The sequence below is a fragment of the Gigantopelta aegis genome, chromosome 3 (genome assembly GCF_016097555.1).
Source record: "Gigantopelta aegis isolate Gae_Host chromosome 3, Gae_host_genome, whole genome shotgun sequence".
Taxonomy (NCBI): Eukaryota; Metazoa; Mollusca; class Gastropoda; order Neomphalida; family Peltospiridae; genus Gigantopelta; species Gigantopelta aegis.
The window spans coordinates 51,321,979-51,342,120 of NC_054701.1; the positions used below are offsets into that span (position 1 = coordinate 51,321,979).

General features: G+C 38.8%; 1 protein-coding gene across 3 annotated transcripts in view; it reads right to left on the reverse strand.

Annotated features, from left to right (window-relative positions):
- Positions 1–20,142, reverse strand: part of LOC121368204 (nitric oxide synthase, brain-like) — a 57,652-nt gene that overhangs the window by 22,593 nt on the left and 14,917 nt on the right. For 2 of the 3 annotated variants that reach the window (XM_041492836.1, XM_041492837.1), the window contains one exon: positions 7,682–7,826. The exons of the other annotated variant lie outside the window; for it this stretch is intronic. In XM_041492836.1, coding sequence (XP_041348770.1) covers positions 7,682–7,826 — 145 coding nt within the window. The remainder of the gene's footprint in view (positions 1–7,681; positions 7,827–20,142) is intronic. 3 annotated transcript variants of the gene reach the window in all.

Consider the following 20,142-nt stretch of genomic DNA (forward strand, 5'->3'; position numbering starts at 1 on the left):
CACGTGTGCTCAATGGGTGAAAGGTCTCACCAATAGACTCGAAGGGCACAACGATCAGTGCATGGATGTTGTCACGGTAGTACTACTCTGTGACCCTCCCATGAACAATATGCAGCTGGGTTCTGGCCGCCTTTGGCTGATTGACCTCGTTTCCTCAACGTGTTAGTCCTAATGAGTCCTAAACGGGGACGATCAACCACATTTCTGGTTTTCGATATCGAGCCCAAAATCGGCTAATGACTGATTGCGACACATTAAGTCTACTGTCACAATTGACCCCTCCGTATGACGAGTTAACCACGTCCCCCGTGACACGCGATGCAAGGTTAGACAAACATTCAATAATGGCTGCCAATTCGCATAGGTCGATAGCAAAATCAACCGATCTGCCGATTACGTTTTTGCCTTAATTTATTTACAAATATCGTTGTTTAATTAAAAATCGACAAGAGGAGAAATTCAAGTATTTCACTACAGGATACATTTACGATGACAACGTGATTTAAATCGACGAAACCATTTTTACTTCTGTCAATTTTATCGAAGCACAAGAACTCGGAAGTGAACGTCGAATTTAAAACATCCTATGCTCGTTTTTCTTGTCAGAACTGATAAATTAAAATGTCTTGTTTATTTCTGTTTTCTTCTTTTTCATCTTAATTTTTGTTGTTGTTGTTGTTCGAATTTTATATTAATGGAATCCCGATATGCCGAGGAACAAGAGAATAGAATGCGCAGCGACGACCCGGCCTCGACCCGTTTAAAACCGCGGCGTCTTTATTTTTGGTCGGGTTGCGTTAAATGTTTTGTTTAAAAAAACAAAAGGGACGGACGTGAGCAGTAACATTAAAATACAAGGCGTGTGGCAATGCTATCAGAGTACCAAAATTTTATGCACGAAAGGTTACAAAACTATAGCAGGATACAGTTGCCTGTGCCAAAATTATGCAGGCAGTGGTATAGATTGTGGGATTGCGATATTTATGGGGGTGTATTCTTACATAGCTGCACTGCTTGAATCAACCGATATACGGCACTTGCCCTATTTATCAAACCAAAGCCATACACGAAAAAAAAATTTAAATTAAATTCACAACTGGCGTAGCCAGAGGGTGGGTTGGTGGGGACCACATCTTTGGCCCTCCAGTTATGTATACTGACATAATGGCCCGTCTCCGTTCTGACAAGATATATTAGGGCTGTTTACGTTTGGGTTCCCCATCCCTTCTTTATAAAATCGGGCTGTCCAGCACACCCTTTTGAAAAAGTTGGACACAATTAGGAATGAAAATATAGAAAATGTAGGACAAAAGTAGGAAAACGTAGAACAAAAGTAGCACTGAAACAGTACGTAGCGACATTATTCATGCTCGAAACCCCGTTTTATGTATTGTTTAGTTTGTACATGTATTTTGTGTTCTATCAAAAATAATGTGTATCTTATGTAACGGTCACGTTATAGTTATTTCAAATTACTGTACACTATATTAATCAATATACATATTTACATGCATAGGAATGCTGATGCACAGTAAAACAGAGTTAACATGATTAATTTAAGTTTTCCATAATGTATTATAGATTCTGAAGTCATACATACACATTGTACATTATAATCATATTAATCATTGGAAAATATGTTGGCTTTGAGGGTGTAATTTTAATATGTTGAGATTATATGGTGCCACAAATTGGGAGATGTATCTTGCTACCAAGAAAAATTAAAATAATTCCCGTAACTGGTGACTTTTATAATATTACAAGGAATATGCACACTTTAACAGCAATTCGTGGCATTTTCAAACCAAAAAGTACGAAAAACTAAGTATTCTGAAGAAAAAGTAGGAAAAATAGGACAAAAACCAAAAAGTACGAAAAAGTAGCTGGACAGTCTGTAACATATTTGCCAATTAAGCCAGTACAACTGCTTAAATAAATTATAAACTCATGTGTTGTGGCAACAACTGTTGGGAATCAAACTTGAAGCTTCTGCACCCCCCCCCCCCCCCCCCCCCCATCTCACACAACCCGCCCATTAGTTATCCTACTGTCACACAAAATGTACTCAAAAAGCTTTATCTCTTCTAGAGGCATAGGCAGATAAAAAATAGTAATAAATATTATAAGACAACCCATGCCTACAGAACAATAATAATAATACAAAATAAAAATTTAATTAAAAACATTTATATATATATATGAAAAAAAGGCAAAATTATATTTTTTTAGAGAGAGAGAGAGAGAGAGAGAGAGAGAGAGAGAGAGAGAGAGAGAGAGAGAGAGAGAGAGAGAGAAAGAGAGCAGGGTTTCTGCCAGAGGGTAAAATGGGTATGGCGCCATACCCAAATTTTTTTTTTTTTAAGTTAACAGTTTGACAAAATTAATGACTCTTATCATTATTGTATGATTTTCTTAAGCCTAACCCTAAATGTAACCCATTTTATTTGTGGAGGAAACCCCCCATAGCCCCTGTTGACTGTGGTTGCATTCAATAACATAGCGCCATACACAAAAAAATATTTCTGGCAGAAACACTGTATATATATATATATATATATATATATATATATATATATATATATATAACATAAAACTAAACCACAGATTGCAGTTCGCACAATTTGTTTAATATTTATTATGAGAATACTTCCTAACATTTTCTTTTTTCTCAAAGAGAGGGTCTTTATGCAATCTGGTACAGGTAAATATATCTATTCAAAAATGTATCTTTCTGTGGCATCCATCTGTGCCCCAGTTTTTCTTTCACATATCAGTTGAAACTGTTCTATTATTTCTATGATTCTGTTCTCAATATCAAGATGCAATGTAATTTGTTTAATAGTTTGTCTTCAGAATCTCATTTTCGACATCTAAGCAATGACTCCACATCCATTGGTCCAGTTGCTGAAATATATAAAAACAAACATGTTAAGTATTTCACATCCAGTTGAAGAAGTACATTAGTCTGTAACTTAATTACATATCAATGTATTAATTTAAAGTTTAATTTAATTTTAGGAAAACATTTTTTTAACAGGAAACAAAATCAATGTGACTAAACAAAGTATAAAATTAAAAAGTATAGCAGTAAATTAAGAAAAGTAGTGAACAATGTATTTAACGTTGATGATGTTATTTGATTTCTATTAGAAAGTTGCACAAAGCTACATATAAGATGGCATGTGGAAGAAGGAAAATGCCTATGCTTTGCTAAAATTTGGGGTATAAAATAATGATGAAAAACAAAACTACTGTCTCCAAAAGAAAATCATATTTAGGGTAGGTAATAAAAACAAAACAGATGTAAGTGCCTCATCTAGGTGGTTATGGGTTTGAAATGTTTTGAAATTAGGGTTAGAACATATTTTAAGCACATGACCATTTATAAACAGCAGTTCTTTTACTATCATTTACCTGAACATTAAAAAATATATCTATTAATTTCCAAGATTTTTTTATTATTATTATAATTTTTTGGCTTCAAAACATTTCAGGGTCCCTACATAAAATTTGCCTAATTTATAACTTTCCAGACAATACTTCCTTATCCCCCTAAAGCTCACAACCATATAGGTTACTCCCTCACTCCCCTCCCCCCTCACACACAAAAGAACATACACAGACTCACGCCTACACACATGCAAACAAAAAGAAAAAGAAAAAATGCTAAGACTTTCAAACGTTCCAGCATGCTTGTTAATACTATCACTAACCCTAAACCTAACTTACGCCTAAATTAACTGAATGCTGGAACGATCGGAAGTCTTGCCAAAACTTTTGTTTTGGCCATTCGTCTGACTGTGTATTGTTTAACGACGGATTCTTAACGACAATATATACATCGAAGACTGATTAAATGAGTCAGTAAATTCCATTACATTGGAGGGAAAGTGATTCTTAAACTCTTACCTTCGTAGAATTTATATATCAATTGAATTTTGATGGATTCGGCAAAACTTCACTTTCAATACCATGTGACGGTTTCGCAGGAAAACACTGATTTTACGTCAATCGTAGGCTCCGCATAGTTGTCATCGCTATTAACACTTGTCAGCAGAAGTATATGTTTACTATGATTATAATTCAGTTGGAGGAGACAATTATTTTAACTAATTTTAATGCTAGCTATACAAAAACGCTACAGATCGAGAAAAAAAAGTATGTTGTCTAACCTAATGGCGTCCAAGCAAATTTGGGCCCGCGGTTTTTGAACCGTGAAACATGATTGGTCCAGAGCGGTTGTCAATCACGCCGTACGGAGGGGTCAATTCGCTGAGTCGTGCCAACTTAGACCGTGGCAACAGCCCTGCCTGAGACGTTACTGACGTTGGAGACGTCGCATTCTATAAAAGTCACACAATGTTGTAAAGAATGTGACAGCAAGGTTATGATTTAGTGGTCCAGTAAAAAACAAGAAAGAATATTGCCACAGTGTACACACAACGTACACAAAACTAAGTGTTCAATTTCAAATCACACCCTTCACATGTACAACTTCACGTCACGTGCTTCACGATCAAAACAATATGTGCGTATTTCATGCTCTTTGAGTGGGCACATTAACGCATATTGTGCATTTATTTTGAGGCGACGCCATATAACCGTAAATAAAATGTGTTGAGTGCGTCGTTAAAAAAACATTTCCTTCCTTATTTTGAGTTTTACATCTGATTTCATTCTATAATTATTGATATTTGAAATGGAATATCCCCTACTTACTTTAACAGTATATATATATATATATATATATATATATATATATATATATATATATATATATATACATTTTCAGTGCAATCAAAGTATGTGATATTTTTCAGATCACATACTTTAAGAATTTGATAACTTTGCAAAGTAGATGTAAATTAATCGAGGTCACGGCACTAGGTTTATTTAATAAACCAGAGGCTCGCATAATACAATTTTTATTCCTAATATATGATATTGACGATACCGAAAAACACTCTGGTAATAACCTACATATATATATATATATATATATATATATCTATTATATACATAGCAATGCAATATATAGATCTTCGGAAACCATAACAGTCATATCCGGTGAAAAGTCATATTTTCACTGTATTTTAGCTACAGTGAAAATAAAGAAATCGTATTTACTTTTTTGTAAAAGTGCATGATTAAATTATCTCCCTTTGTCTCGTTTCTTCGTATTTAAGTTTAATGATTACCAATGCATCTGATCGTATTTGAAAAAAAAAGAAGTAATTTAAACAACTGTACCTATTAAAAAGGGATACGAAGTACAATTACGATAAAATATCTAAAACGAATTGAATACGAAGGTAAATAATGATGACACAATGTAGTGTCATCGAGTGTAAATGTAAGAATTTAACGGCATTCGACTCGTTTTGTTTTTGTGGGAGTTTTTGGATGATCGCTTTGTCAGGTATGTTTGCACCGCAGTATTATTAAATAAATGTTAATAAAGATCAATTTTATTCAAATTTCTTTTTAAAAGTCTATGGTCAAGTAAAATTTTTAGCAAAGTTTCATAGGAAGAAATATATTATGACGTTATGTGTTTTCGATAGGATAAGGTTTTTACCAAGAAGCGAAAGATATTGTCAAAAATTAGGAAATATGTATATAATAAATAAACAACTCGTGATGTGCGAAAACCATATTGTTTTCACACATCACTCGTTGACATAAAAATCGTATTCGAAAAAAACCATGAAATAGCCTCTATGTATACAATGTTCTGGTTCCATAAATTCATTTCAAAAATGATAGTGGCTTTTATTCAGCTTTTATTCAAACTGAAAACACAGACTTGTCGTCGGCTTGGCTATGGCGTATCCCTAGGATACACTTCTGGGTATTGTTATATTAACACTTGCGGTAATAGTAACTAAACGGTAATAGTTTCTATATTGCTATTTGTATTAATGCTATATAAATATATATATATATATATATATATATATATATAGAGAGAGAGAGAGAGAGAGAGAGAGAGAGAGAGAGAGAGAGAGAGAGAGAGAGAGAGAGAGAGAGAGAGAGTAATGGTAGCGAAAATGCGTTCTTGAAAACTGTTAACAGCGATTAATATTTCATTCTTAATAGAATTATACTGTCATACGCATAGGCGTAATATTCATGGAAATATCTCTTTAATACAAAGTGGCATACTTTCGTTATTTATGATCGTATGACAGTCAAATTTGACGAGTATGTGACAATGTTCTTGCTATGGCAGTGGAGGCGTTTTCGTCACCAAACAGCGTCGCACGAGCGCGCTGAAATCAGTACCTTGTGTGGCCACCAGCAGCAGCAATCACTGCGCGACATCTCCTTGGCATAGAGTCTCTGAATCCGGGCACGTGGAATTCTAGCTCATTCTTCCTGCAGTGCATATGACAGTTGCGGAAGCGTCTGAGCCTTCGGGTCACGCTGGCGTACACGTCTGTCCAGTTCGTCCCATAGATGTTCAATAGGGTTGAGATCTGGCGATCTTGGTGGCCATGGTAGCACATTAATGTTCTCATTCTGTAGGAAATCCATTGTTACACGTGTCGTATGCGGCCTGGCATTGTCCTGCTGAAAGAGTTCTTTCTGTTGATCCATACCATAGTTTGACACCCAATAGCCGATGTATTTTTCGTGCTGGGGTGTCGTTAAACATTCATTCATTCATTCATTCTGTTGATCCAAAATGGGAAGCATGTGACGGCGAAGAATTTCATCCCGGTAGCGTACAATTGTCAGGTTGCCTTGTACGAACACAAGTTCACTTCTGCCGGTGTATGAGATGGCTCCCCACATCATGACACTCCCTCCACCAAATCTGTCAACTTGGGCTGTAGAAGGAAACGTGACTCGTCGCTGAACCATACTCGCCGCGAGTTTCCCAAGTTCCACCCCTGTACATTCGTGCACCAGCGAACACGTAAATGTCGATGTTGACGTCGCAGGACGGGGCCAACATACGGTCTCCTAGCCCATAAACCAGCTTCTCGAAGTCAGTTCCGAATGGTTTGTGCAGACTCCCTTCTCAAACCAAGTATGCGTCCAGCAGTGTTTGTTGCTGTGGCAGTTCGGTGACACAAGTGTAGAACTCGGATGTAGCGATCTTGTGCTGCAGTTGTTATGCGAGGTCTTCCACTTCTGGGCCGGTCTTCAGCTGATTGAAACTGCTGGTACCTGCCCCAGAGACGTCAAATGGTGCTCTGATGGACTTGCATGTGGTGTTTGACTACTGACTGCGATTCACCTAACTGGAGGCGGCGCAATGTTTCGATTCGGCAGGTTTAGTCTTGGCATCTTGTAACTCGTCTGCGTCGAAATGGAAATGAGGCATCACTGCGAGCATTGCAGCTTTAAATACCCATCACTACCCCAATCTTTTCCCCGAGTTTCACGTGCATTCGCCAAAATCTGACCATTTCACGCCGATTTCCTGCAATTGTCGCACAACGTGCCACAACGTGCGTTAAATTTGTTTTAGGGTGCATTTGGGCATGCTGTCCCATTCCAGGAACATTATCAAACATGGTCATTCAGCAACATTGTACAAAAAAACCGATATTTTGTCAAATCAAAAACTTTTCTTCTTTCCCTATCACCTATGCGTTTCTTTTTTGTCAGAGTATATTATGTACGGTGTCAACATACTGCGGCGAAACAGAAAGCGTTATTGTGCACTTGCCTGAGCAAAAAAGGCCAGGCTGAATACTTCAGATGCAGTTCTCGCAAATTGCTTCGATTTCCCAGTCTCTGTTGCATAAAGAATAATGCATCTGACACGTTTCTGCAAGGCATTTTTCATCAGCACAGAGGACAGTGTGGTGGCTCTAAATAAAAATAATCATATGTATACGGCTGTGAAAATATTTATACAAAGGTAATAATCAGGTTCTATTGATACTAAAATCATATATACGGCAGTGAAAATATTTATACAAAGGTAATAATCAGGTTCTATTGATACTAAAATCATATATACGGCAGTGAAAATATTTATACCAAGGCAATAATAAGGTTCTGTTGATAATAAAGTCATATATACGGCTATGAAGGTACCGTATAACCGGAAATTTTCGTGGTCTTAATTTTTCATGGTTTTGGTTATAAAAACATTTCAAGGTTTCTTATTTTCGTTGTTTGCCAAATCTAAATTGAAAGTGATTTTATTTTCGAGTTTTAGCAAGTCTAGTTGCGAGAATACTTGCTATTGTTGATTAAAGTTTCACTTCGGCTGCCAGTTGTTCGATACTACCGACGTGTAAAGTTAAACAATAGAACAGTCACCTGTAGCCTAATTGGCCACTGTGATACCCGGTATGCTATTCGACAGACAACTGATCACAGTCTTTGATTTTGTGTAAAGCCAATTGCGACGTATGTGTGAACAAAGCACTTAAGGATGCCATGAAGTCTAATTTTACCACATGGTATTCAAAGCGGGTTTTCCTGGCTATGAAACACGGCGAAGTTGTAACGGACATCAAGATCGAAATGCGTACTTCGGCGATAAAACCAATTCATGCAAGGTGGACTATGAAAGTTATGGCAGAATTGAAAACACGCCAGGAAATGTTGAAATCTGCCTTCATCCACCTCAGAATCTCTGATGCAGTGCGGGCGGACATTGAAAAAAACAATATACGAAATTTAAAAATATTTCATTATATTCTACAAACAGTGAGATTCACGCAAATAACTTTAAAAAAATTCTAACTTGTTGTTTTGACTATACTATTCTCTTGTCGTATCCGGTGGACTGCGCATGACAGGAAATAAAATGTTCCGGTAAATTGTCAGTGTGTTATGGTTTTCACAATAAATATTTTAGTTAGAATTTGTTGATTTTTTCAAATATTTTCAAGGATTTATATTTTCGATGCTGACTACTTACCCTCGAAACCCACGAAAATAAAAATCCTCGAAAATTTCCGGTTATACCGTATTTAACCAAAGTAATAACTGACAATAATACGGTTGTATTGGTACCCAAATCATATACTAGTATAGGGCTACGAGGATATTTAGATAAAGGTAATAATTAGGTTCTATTGATGCTAAAATCATATACGAGTCATTCTCCCGAAATGTGTCATATTGCGTTACCCAACGTAATATTGATAAAAGTAAGAAAACTGATTTCATTCAGTATTTTATAACAATCGGTCGATTAATTAAGACTTGAAGATGGAAAACATGTATTATCAGGCTGAAATTACACTTATGGTTTATTTTACAAGATTATCCTTCTCTGTTACTCATTTTGCAAATATCACGTCAACATCGTAACGCCGGTCAGCAAACACAGCCTGTGATGTATAATGATAAACCAAGACATGTTACGCGATTCCATCCAGGTAGAGAAAACCTCAATCTTTTCAAATGATATTAAGGAAGAGTGTTGTCAGTTTCAGTTTTCTACAAATGATCAGGCAAAAAAGGGTCACTGCGAATGTATATTCTCTATCAACACCGTAACGGGCATAATTAATATATTGATGTATTAAATGAATATGATTCATTCAGAGACATGGGCGTAAGACCCGGGGGGCAGGGGGCAACTGCCCCCCCAAATTCGGGCAAAACAGTGGGAAAACAGTAGGAAAAATTCGGGCAGTTTTTATCTAGGTAAAATTTCGGGCAAATCAACCCCTCCAGCCCCCCTAAATCAAAGAGTTCCCATACGCCCATGTTCAGAGATCGTCATAAATGGATGCTTCGAAGATAGCTTGGCATAAATAACCAACAATAATGAGATATAAATGTGTGTTTTTGTTAAAGTTTGTTAAAGGAAGGGACAATTAAGGCGTTTGGCCTGGTATGCATATTCAACGATATATAATGCACATTATTGCTTAATATCAACAAGTATAATCGTATAGTTAATTAATAAAACGGTTAAATGTGACGGCTATTATATATAAGGGGCGCAGCCATTTTGTATCATCCCAATGAGTACGCCCCCTGGCGAGCTTGTGGTTACGTAATACCTAACGTGTCACGTCAGGAATTAGTCTTCGAACTGAAGAAACAAAACATACCTGATTTTTGCGGATGCATCGCAATGTTCTGTAATAATATCCATCCCAGTAAGCCAGCTTCAAGTATATATTATTTTTCAATACAAAATAAACCACCACTGTCAATGTGTTGAAATAACTGTATTATGTTTTGTACATAAATTAACTCACATACTGAAATAATAATCGGAGTGTTTTCTTGGTTAATTTGTCTTTTCTTTCCGTGGCCTGTACCTGTGGTTCTTGATTGGCAGGCGTATATTTAGACGGTCCCCAGACACTGTGTTTAGACACACAAAAAAGACGTGTCTCTTTTATTAAGATCACAGGGTATTGTGTGATACCGCGCGGACACCCCTCAAATCGTAATGGACATTATCAGCCGTCCTGCTTTATTACTGTAAGCAATTCTGTAAAAGCCTTGATTAAGTAGACTTTCCCATCTAAAATCACAAAACTGGCCAATTACGTAGTCCCAAAGAAAAGAAAATTATCACTTCTGTATCGTGAGTGGTCGTTTTTGCTCGAACGTACCCTACCAATAGGCCTAATAATATGCATTTTTTCGTTCTATTGATGCAAATGGAAATATATTTAGTTAAATAGTTTATTATACTATCAAGTCATTTATGTTGTTTTACAAGTCAGGTTGATGAAAGCGAAGCGCCTTGTCATAAATTAGAGCGTTTGTTTACACTGTTCATAGAGGAGTTTGACGGAGCTGACGTCACTTCGCCCCAAGCTATACCACCGGACGTCACAAAAACGAAACAAAATGGCTGCCCCCAGTTAGCAGGAATAATCATGTTTTTTCATTAACTCTAAAATTACGCGTTTTTAATTTGTTAAAGTGTCCGCATGTGTTGGTGGTCCGGGTATGCATCTTTCCAACACATAAGGCTCTTGTTTGAGTTTACTCTCCCTTTAACACTGTAATATTATGACGTTACGATAAGTGTCTAAATAATCACATGTGCAACATGAAATAGCTGTAAAATGTACTGAGGTGTTGCTAAACATATATTCCTTTGCACACCTATTGCTTTAGCAATTTAATTGATGATAGGTGTCGTTAAACATCTATTCTGTTCTATTCTATTCTATTCTATTCCATTCCATTCCATTCCATTCCATTCCATTTAATTGTGTGAACATGCAACTGGGTCCAACATTCTGTTATCGTGGCAACTAGAAGCTTTCTTAGTGTTCTTGTTAAAACAAATGAAATATGTTCATACTATTTTTGCTCTTAGATGGACTACTCAAAATTATGAATCGGTGAATGTTCATCACGTGTAATATATTTCGATTTTTATTAAAAGAAAGCTAAGTATGTCAACACCGTAACATGCAGTCATTGCAGGCTTGATAACCTATCTAAATAACCATATGTTAAAAAGATATGTTAAATAGATATGAAATAATTTTAAAATGTGCAAAGGTATAGTTAAACAAACATTCATTTCATATCTCAGTGCCTTTGCCATTTTAATTAGATGAACAACTTCCGATTTTTATAGGAACTGGAACTTTTTTGTGGTGCCTGAAGATACAGCTCAAATGTTGTTCTGCTATTTCACTGGTTAATAGTCATTCAGAAAGAGAAATCATGAAATGTCCATTGTATATAACACATTTTAATATGTATTCATCGTAATTGTAAATGATGTCAACACCGTGACACCCCTTTTTATAAAGAATTGCTATCCCACTGAAGCGCGGTATTCAAAAATATAATATTAATAAGAATATGCACCATAGGAATTGCATGAATGCATAGAGTTTGGGCCATTGGAATTGTTCAAGGAGACAATATAAAACAAAATATTCCCTAAGACAACACCAGTCAGCACAAACGTGACACCATGTCAAGAAGGACGGTATAAAACATTGAGGACTATAAACTGTCATGGTTTATTATGATGTAGTTTTATATACATTTTTTTAAAATAAACATTGTAGTAGGCCATTACTTGTTGATGAGCGCATTTTGCGCTATTTCTGTTATTATTCTTAGTTCGGTAATTATATGTAGTATTTTGATTAATGTTTATTAATATTAAGCCTTGGTGAGACCGAGCTACGACGCCGTGCGATGGGGCGAGATTCTAGATATCTATGATTGTCCCCGACTTGGCTACGATATTACAATCTTAGTTGTGTGGTCACACTGAAAACGATGGGTTTGCGACGCATCTGAGACAATCGTAAGGAAAACGTACGGCATCGTACGACCGTCGTACGACTTCACTACGATTGTCTGCCGAGAAGCTGACATCATCGTAGGAACACGATTTTAAAAAAAAAAGTTTGTTTTGTTTAACGACACCACTAGAGCACATTGATTTATTAATCATCGGCTATTGGATGTCAAACATATGGTCATTTTGACACAGTCATACAGCGAAAACCCGCTACATTTTGTTTCCATTAGTAGCAAGGGATCTTTTATATGCACCATCCCACAGACAGGATTGCACATACCACGACCATTGATATACCAGTCGTGGTGCACTGGCTGGAAAAATCCACATGGGCCCACCGACAGGGATCGATCCCAAACCGACCGCGCATCAAACGAGCGCTTTATCACTGGGCTACGTCCCGCCCCTGAACACGATTAAAGTCGTGCGATGGTCGTGCGACGTCTTACGATCCCACGTGATGTCGTACAACATCGTGGACCGTCATACATCGTTTGCCATCGGGGAAGGTCATGGGACGTCTTTAATTAATATTTCCAGGTGAGAACATGTGAAAATGTTGTAGGATACACTACAATCCCGGGAATAGCAGCCTGTTTTTGAACATGACCAAAAACCGCCAATACGTCGTGTGAGGACCCCCGACGTCGCACGATTACAAACGATTCACCCCCCCCCCCCCCCCAATAAAATGTGTTGAGTGCGTCGTTAAATAAAACATTTCTTTCTTTTTTCTTTAAAGTCATGAATATTCATAAGCCTATAAGCATGGCTACTTTAAATAGTAACAAGGCTACGAGAGTTATTTCCCTTGGTACATCAGAAGAAATTAATAGCAAACGAATTATTTTTATGAATTTATAAACTGACATTGTTTATTCTGACCATTGTGTTATGTCAATGTTATATTTGATAAATACGTTTTAGTAATTATATGGTAATGTTACTTCTTTAATTTTCAAACAGGAACTGATCGATATGTGTGTGTGATTTACACCAATTGAGTTGTAGCACCTGTCTGTTTCTTTTTACATCACCCGGGGGTGAGTTGGGTGATAAAGAGTTATTGACCTAGTATTTTAGATTTTTTGTTTTAATTTGTATTCAAAATAGTCATGGTTATCTTGCTGTCACGGTACATGCTCTTAATTTCTTTTCGCCTGTGGCGATATTAATTGTTTTAGAGGACCGTGTGCAGTTCCAAATGCACTTAGCCAGATGGGCAACTTGTTACGTAATACCTTTGCGCGACGGTCGTCGAGCTGTACGCCTAATACACACCCAGAGCAGGTGCGGAGGCCATGTGGCGAGTTGTTACGTAATACCTCCGCGAGTGCGGTTTTTACAACCGTGATTTGGCGACGATCGGCGTCAGCCAGTCTGACGATCAGAGAAAAATATACCGACTCTGGTCGTGGTGGAAACTCACATGATAAGATTCGGTGCCGCGATGTACCCCCAGGCGATATTCGATTTATAATAAATAGCGAGTGTTTTAGAGTTATGAGAGAGAAGCAAAAAGGACGGCCACAGGGAACGTTAGTCCGTTTGGACTTTGGTAAATATATTATTTCTGCTCTGTTGTATAACCTTGACGTGATTGATGTGACTTTAAATATTTTAATACTGTATTATACCAATATTCTTTAGACAGTGTCTTCGGTCATCTGACGAAGTAAATCGTAGTCTTACTGTTCTATATTTATACGAGTATTTGGTAATATAAAGCTTAGCCAGTCATCCTAGAGGACCTAGGTAAACTGTAGGTTATTGTCTTTATTGTGATAGGTACCAGTATTAATTCTGTATTACAAGGTTATTGAATGAGTAGTTAGGGTTAATTAAAAATTGACCAGTTAGGAATAGAGCTGTAATTCCTTTATTAATTAAGTTCCCCTGGAAGCGTTTCTCCATTATCGCACGTGTGTGTGTTAGCGTTTCTCAATTATCACATGTGTGGGTGTTGTGTCACGGTGAAGTGATTAGCATATTGTGTAAACTAGACACCTAGAGATTAACTAATTAAGTGATCAGTTCTGGGTTGTTATTATTGTTGTTATTAATTAACTACTGCGGCTGTACATTTGTCAGCGTAGGTTAATACAGATTCCAAAGTGTATTGTGTTTTTGTTGTGTTTTCTAGTGAACTAAACGTGCTATAATAATATATACTTTATATAAGATCTTATCTCTGATCATACCTAGAGACGAGCCACAGCAGGTATATACCGCCCGTTACAGAGAGATCTAATAGATATACAGTTAGGAGAGATATTTGGACAATCGTGTTTTATTCAGTTACGGGTATTATAGAATCCCCGTGACAGGAGTAGAAAATTGGGGCGCTCGTCCCGGATCTGAAACGGGACACGCATATTTTAAAAAAAGTATTGTTTGTAAATGGGGGCTTTATAAATTATTTTTACAAATAACCAGAAGTAGCAGCGTTGTTCACTAGAAAATTAATTAATAATAAGTGCGTCATATCTAAACATGGATAAGAATTTGCTGGATAGGCCTACGCTCAGTGTAGTGGAGATTAAGCGAGCACGTAAGGCCGAGTTAGTTGAAATCGCAAGTGAGCGGGAAATTGATTTAACATCAGCTAAAACCTTAGGTGATATAAAGACAATTATTATCCAGGAAGTTTTTGGTGATAGGCCTGTTATGGAAGAAAGTGAGATTGTTCCAGAGATAGAGATAAGTGACTTGAGTATGGAACAATAGTTAGCTTTTAAAAAGCTTGAGTACGAAAGAGAAGAACGTGCATTAGAGAGAGAGAGAGAGAGAGAGAGAGAGAGAGAGAGAGAGAGAGAGAGAGAGAGAGAGAGAGAGAGAGAGAGAGAGAGAGAAGAGAGGGATAGAGAGAGAGAAAGAGAAGAGAGGGAGATAGAGAGAGAAAGAGAAGAGAGGGATAGAGAGAAAGAAAATAGAGATAGAGAAGAGAGAGAGAGAGAGAGAGAGAGAGAGAGAGAGAGAGAGAGAGAGAGAGAGAGAGAGAGAAGAGAGGGATAGAGAAAAAGAAGATAGAGAAGATAGAGATATAGATAGGGAAGAGAGAGAGAGAGAGAGAGAGAGAGAGAGAGAGAGAGAGAGAGAGAGAGAGAGGAGAGAGAGATAGGAATAGAGAATTCCAGTTAGCAAAATTAAAAGTGGAACATGAGTTAAAGTTGAATACTGAAGAAGTTAGACGAGAGGCAGGAAATGGTTTTAACATGTCGGAGGCTTATAGATCAGTGCCTGTATTTGATGACCAGGAGGTAGATATGTTCTTTCAACTGTTTGAACGGGCCGCTAAGCAGCTAAATTGGCCGCAGTCTAAGTGGACATTGTTAGCCGTGTCTAAGTTTAAGGGGAAGGCTAGTGTAGCTTATAATTCAATGAGTGATGAGCGAGCAAGTCAATACGACCTAGTTAAGGCGGCAGTGTTGAGGGCGTATGAATTACGACCTGAGGATTATCGTTTACGGTATAGCGAGTTGAGAAAAACGCAGGATCAGTCTTATAGTGAGTTTGTGGCTAAGAAGGCAGGGATGTTTGATAAATGGGTTGTTTCTCATCAGGTAGAGTCATATACCGAGTTACGGGAGTTGTTGATCTTACAGGACATTAAAAATGGATTACCAGTTAGCTTACGTATTTATTTAGAGGATCGTGATGTCAAAAAGATAGAGGAGGCAGGCATAGTGGCAGATGACTACGTGTTAATACACAAAGCTCAGGCAGTACAGGGTAGCTCTTTACAACAGGGTGATAAGAAGAAATTTCAGCCAGGTTTTTCCCGGGAAAGTAGCTATCGGGGAGAGTCATCTAGTTGGTCAGCTAGTCAGGCAAGGAATGCATCTGGTGGGCAAAGTAAGGATAAACCTGCATTATCAGCCAATGCACGAACTTTTCGTCCACATAAGCAGTTACTGTAAAAAGGATAACCATCTTGTCGGGGACTGTTTTAAAAGGAAACGCGATAATGCGCAAGTGGTCGGTTTAGTGAGGTCAGCTCCGTTAGCGAGAGAGTTAATGGTTAGTCCCATGGCAGAGAAAGTAAACCCGTATGTGTCCACTGGTATGGTTTGTGATGTGAAACAAGAATTGAGTCCTAAGGCAATATCAATCTACAGAGATACCGGGTTACTGGAGAAAATATGGTTGTCAGGTTACATAACGTTTTCTTGTGTTCGAAGTTTGTGACGGGACCAGTCATTATGGGTGTTGTGAAGGACTTGCCTTTTGAAACACAGGAGTTTTGTTGGGTAATGATTTGACTAGTCAATGTTGTCAGCCGCAATGTGACCAATTGTTAATTGAAGACAGCCCTTTACCCATAGAAGAATGTGAGGTTGATGAGACTAGATATCCTGCGTGTGTAATGACTAGGGCTATGGCCAGTAGGTTAGCACAAGACCCAGAGGATATTTGTGATTTGTCTGATACGTGTGTGAGCCATGAAATTGGAGTGGATGAGGTTATCAGTAAAATGGTAGATAAGTCAACTGAGGAATTAAATGTGGTGGAACCTGTTGATCTCCTGCAGAGGGGAAATGAACCAGTTGTGTTTGATAGGGGGGACTTACCTTGTAATAGACAATAGTTAATCATAGAGCAGGGGGCTGATCCAAGTTTGTTGGCAGCTTGCACTACATTGTTAACTGAGGGTGAGATGGAGGATCAGATGTCAGGGTATTATATGGACATGGGAGTGTTAATGAATAAGAGTGTGGAAAAGGTTGTGCCTGGTAGTGAGGAATGTGTGAAAAGATGTAGAATTGTGGTGCCCTCTAAGTACCATCCGTCATTGTTATTGTTAGCACATGAGGACGTGTTTGCGGGCCACTTAGGGCGGAATAAAACTCATAGTAAACTTGCCTCAGAGTTTTATTGGAAGGGAATGTTTGCAGATGTCAGTAAGCATTGTATGTCATGTCATGTGTGTCAGGTTGTGGGCAAACCAAATCAGCTAATTCGTCCCTATCCCCTGCAGAAGGTTCCCATAGTTGGGGAAGCTTTTTCAAAAGTGTTGATAGATATCGTGGGGCCATTACCGAAAACGCGTTCAGGCAACCAATTCTTGTTAACAATTATGTGCTTAACTACGCGTTTTCCAGAGGCGATTCCCTTAAGGAAGGTTACTGCATCTGTTGTAGCTAGTGCGCTGCTTAAGTACTTCACGTACACGGGTTTACCAGGTGAAATTCAAAGCGACCGGGGTACGAACTTTATGAGCAAGTTAATCCAGCAAGTACTGTCTATGTTAGATATATACGACAGATTCGTTCTGCTGCATTCCACCCTGAGAGCCAGTTCACCATAGAATGTTTCCACCAGAGCATGAAAAGTATGCTCCGCTGCCATTATTTCGACAATGGTACTGACTGGGACCAGTCAATTCCTTTCGTGTTGTTCGCAGCACGGGATGCTAAGCAAGAATCCTTAGGATTCATCCCATTTGGGTTGGTCTATGGGCATTCAGCCCGAGGCCCTCTCAAATTGGTAAAAGATAGTTGGTTAGACAAGGATAATGCCGAAAACCTGCTGATTTATGTAGGGAGAGTTAGAGATAGGTTGTGGCAGGCGACCGAACTGGCTAGGAAGCATCTGAGCTATGCTCAGAGCAAAATAAAATCAGTGTTTGATAAGAAGGCTAGGAGTCGGGAATTTAAACCAGGGGATAAAGTGCTGCTGTACCTTTCCATTAAACGGGGTTCATTACAGAACAGGTATTTCGGTCCCTATGTTGTGCACAAACGGGTTAATGAGACAGAGTATGTGATAAACACTCCTGATAGGGTTAGGAAAAGTAGGTATTGTCACATCAATTTGCTAAAAGGTTATTTTGACAGACTGCCGATAGTTCCAGTGTTGCCTGTCCAAACTGAGAGTCACTCAACTTCCTTTGAATAAGGACGTCAAGACATCAGAGATCAAGTTAACCAACAGCCAGGTTCTAGCAGACTTGAGTTCTTATCTACAGCACCTTGACAGCACCCAGCGAGCAAAGTTGACCACGTTGATACAAGACAATGTTTCCATTTGTCAGGACTTTCCAACGGTTACCAATACCTTAATCCAGGATGTGCGCTTGGAACCCAACGCTACGCCGATTCGACAGCATGCCTATCGGATAAATCCTGTAAAACGCGCGGCACTAAAAAAGGAGATAGATTACATGTTGGAACACGACATTCTGGAACCATCAAACAGTCAGTGGGCATCACCTGTTATTCTGATTCAAAAGGGAGATAACAGTTTCCGGGTGTGCGCTGACCTACGTCGCGTGAATCAACTCATCAAGGCAGATGCCTACCCTCTACCCCGCCTTGACGATTGCATCGACAGAGTTGGACACGTGCAATACATCACCAAATTGGACCTACTGAAGGGTTTTTATGCCATTCCGTTAACAGAGGAAGCAAAGGACATTCTGGCGATCATCACACCTGACGGCCTCTTCCAATTCCGAGTGATGCCGTTTGGTTTGAAGACTGCCCCTGCTGCCTTTCAAAGGATGATGAACCAGGTGTTATCAGACCTAGAAAACGTCAGTGTGTATCTGGACGATGTGGTGTTAGCCACCGACACTTGGGATGAACATTTAACCGGGCTACAACAAATATTCAGTCGCCTACAGAAAGCTAACTTGACTGTGAACCTGGGCAAATGTGAATTCGTGAAAGCTTCAGTGACCTACTTAGGTCATACTGTCGGACATGGTTGCGTCGCCCCACTGCAGGCCAAGACACTAAGCATCAGCCAGTACCCTGCACCGACCAACCGTCGTGAATTTCGCTGGTTCCTTGGTATGGCCGGTTATTATCGTCGTTTCTGTGCTAAATTTGCGACGGTAGTGGCCCCCATCACATCGCTGCTAAAGAAGGAAACGAAGTTCCAGTGGTCAGATGAATGCGACAAGTCATCCAACCGTCTCAAGCAGATGCTCTCCTCGTCTCCCGTGATGGCAGCACCAGACTACCGAATGCCTTTCAAGCTAGCTGTGGATGCCAGTGACGTGGGAGCTGGAGCTGTGTTGTTCCAGGAAGACGAAAATGGACTGGATCATCCTGTAAGTTTCTTCTCCAAAAAGTTTGACAAACACCGGGTGAACTATTCCACTATAGAGAAGGAAGCTTTGGCCATGGTACAAGCTCTGAAGCATTTTCAGATCTACGTGAAATCGGCAGTGCATCAAGTGGTGGTCTTTACTGATCATAATCTGCTTACCTTCATTCACAGAATGAAAGCCACCAACCAGAGAGTTTTGAGGTGGAGTCTTCTTCTGCAAGAATACCCAATTACCATTGAACATATCAAGGGCACATCCAATGTAATCGCTGATGCCCTGTCCCGAAGTTGAACGTTATGATAATGTGTTGACATTCTTGATTTCTGGTTTTTTTTAATATATATTTTATTTGTATACCAGGGACTCAGAGACTCAGTGTGATTACTGGTAGTCACCTTATTATTACATGTGTTATAAATGCCCGGATGCGTCGGTTAACGCACTTTTTGTTTTAACGTAGTATATTTCCCTATTCCTAGAGTAGAGGAAATATCCTTTTTGAGGTGGGGGTGTGTGACGGTACATGCTCTTAATTTCTTTTCGCCTGTGGCGATATTAATTGTTTTAGAGGACCGTGTGCAGTTCCAAATGCACTTAGCCAGATGGGCAACTTGTTACGTAATACCTTTGCGCGACGGTCGTCGAGCTGTATGCCTAATACACACCCAGAGCAGGTGCGAAGGCCATGTGGTGAGTAGTTACGTAATACCTCCGCGAGTGCGGTTTTTACAACCATGATTTGGCGACGATCGGTGTCAGCCAGTCTGACGATCAGAGAAAAATATACCGACTCTGGTCGTGGTGGAAACTCACATGATAAGATTCGGTGCCGCGATGTACCCCCAGGCGATATTCGATTAATAAT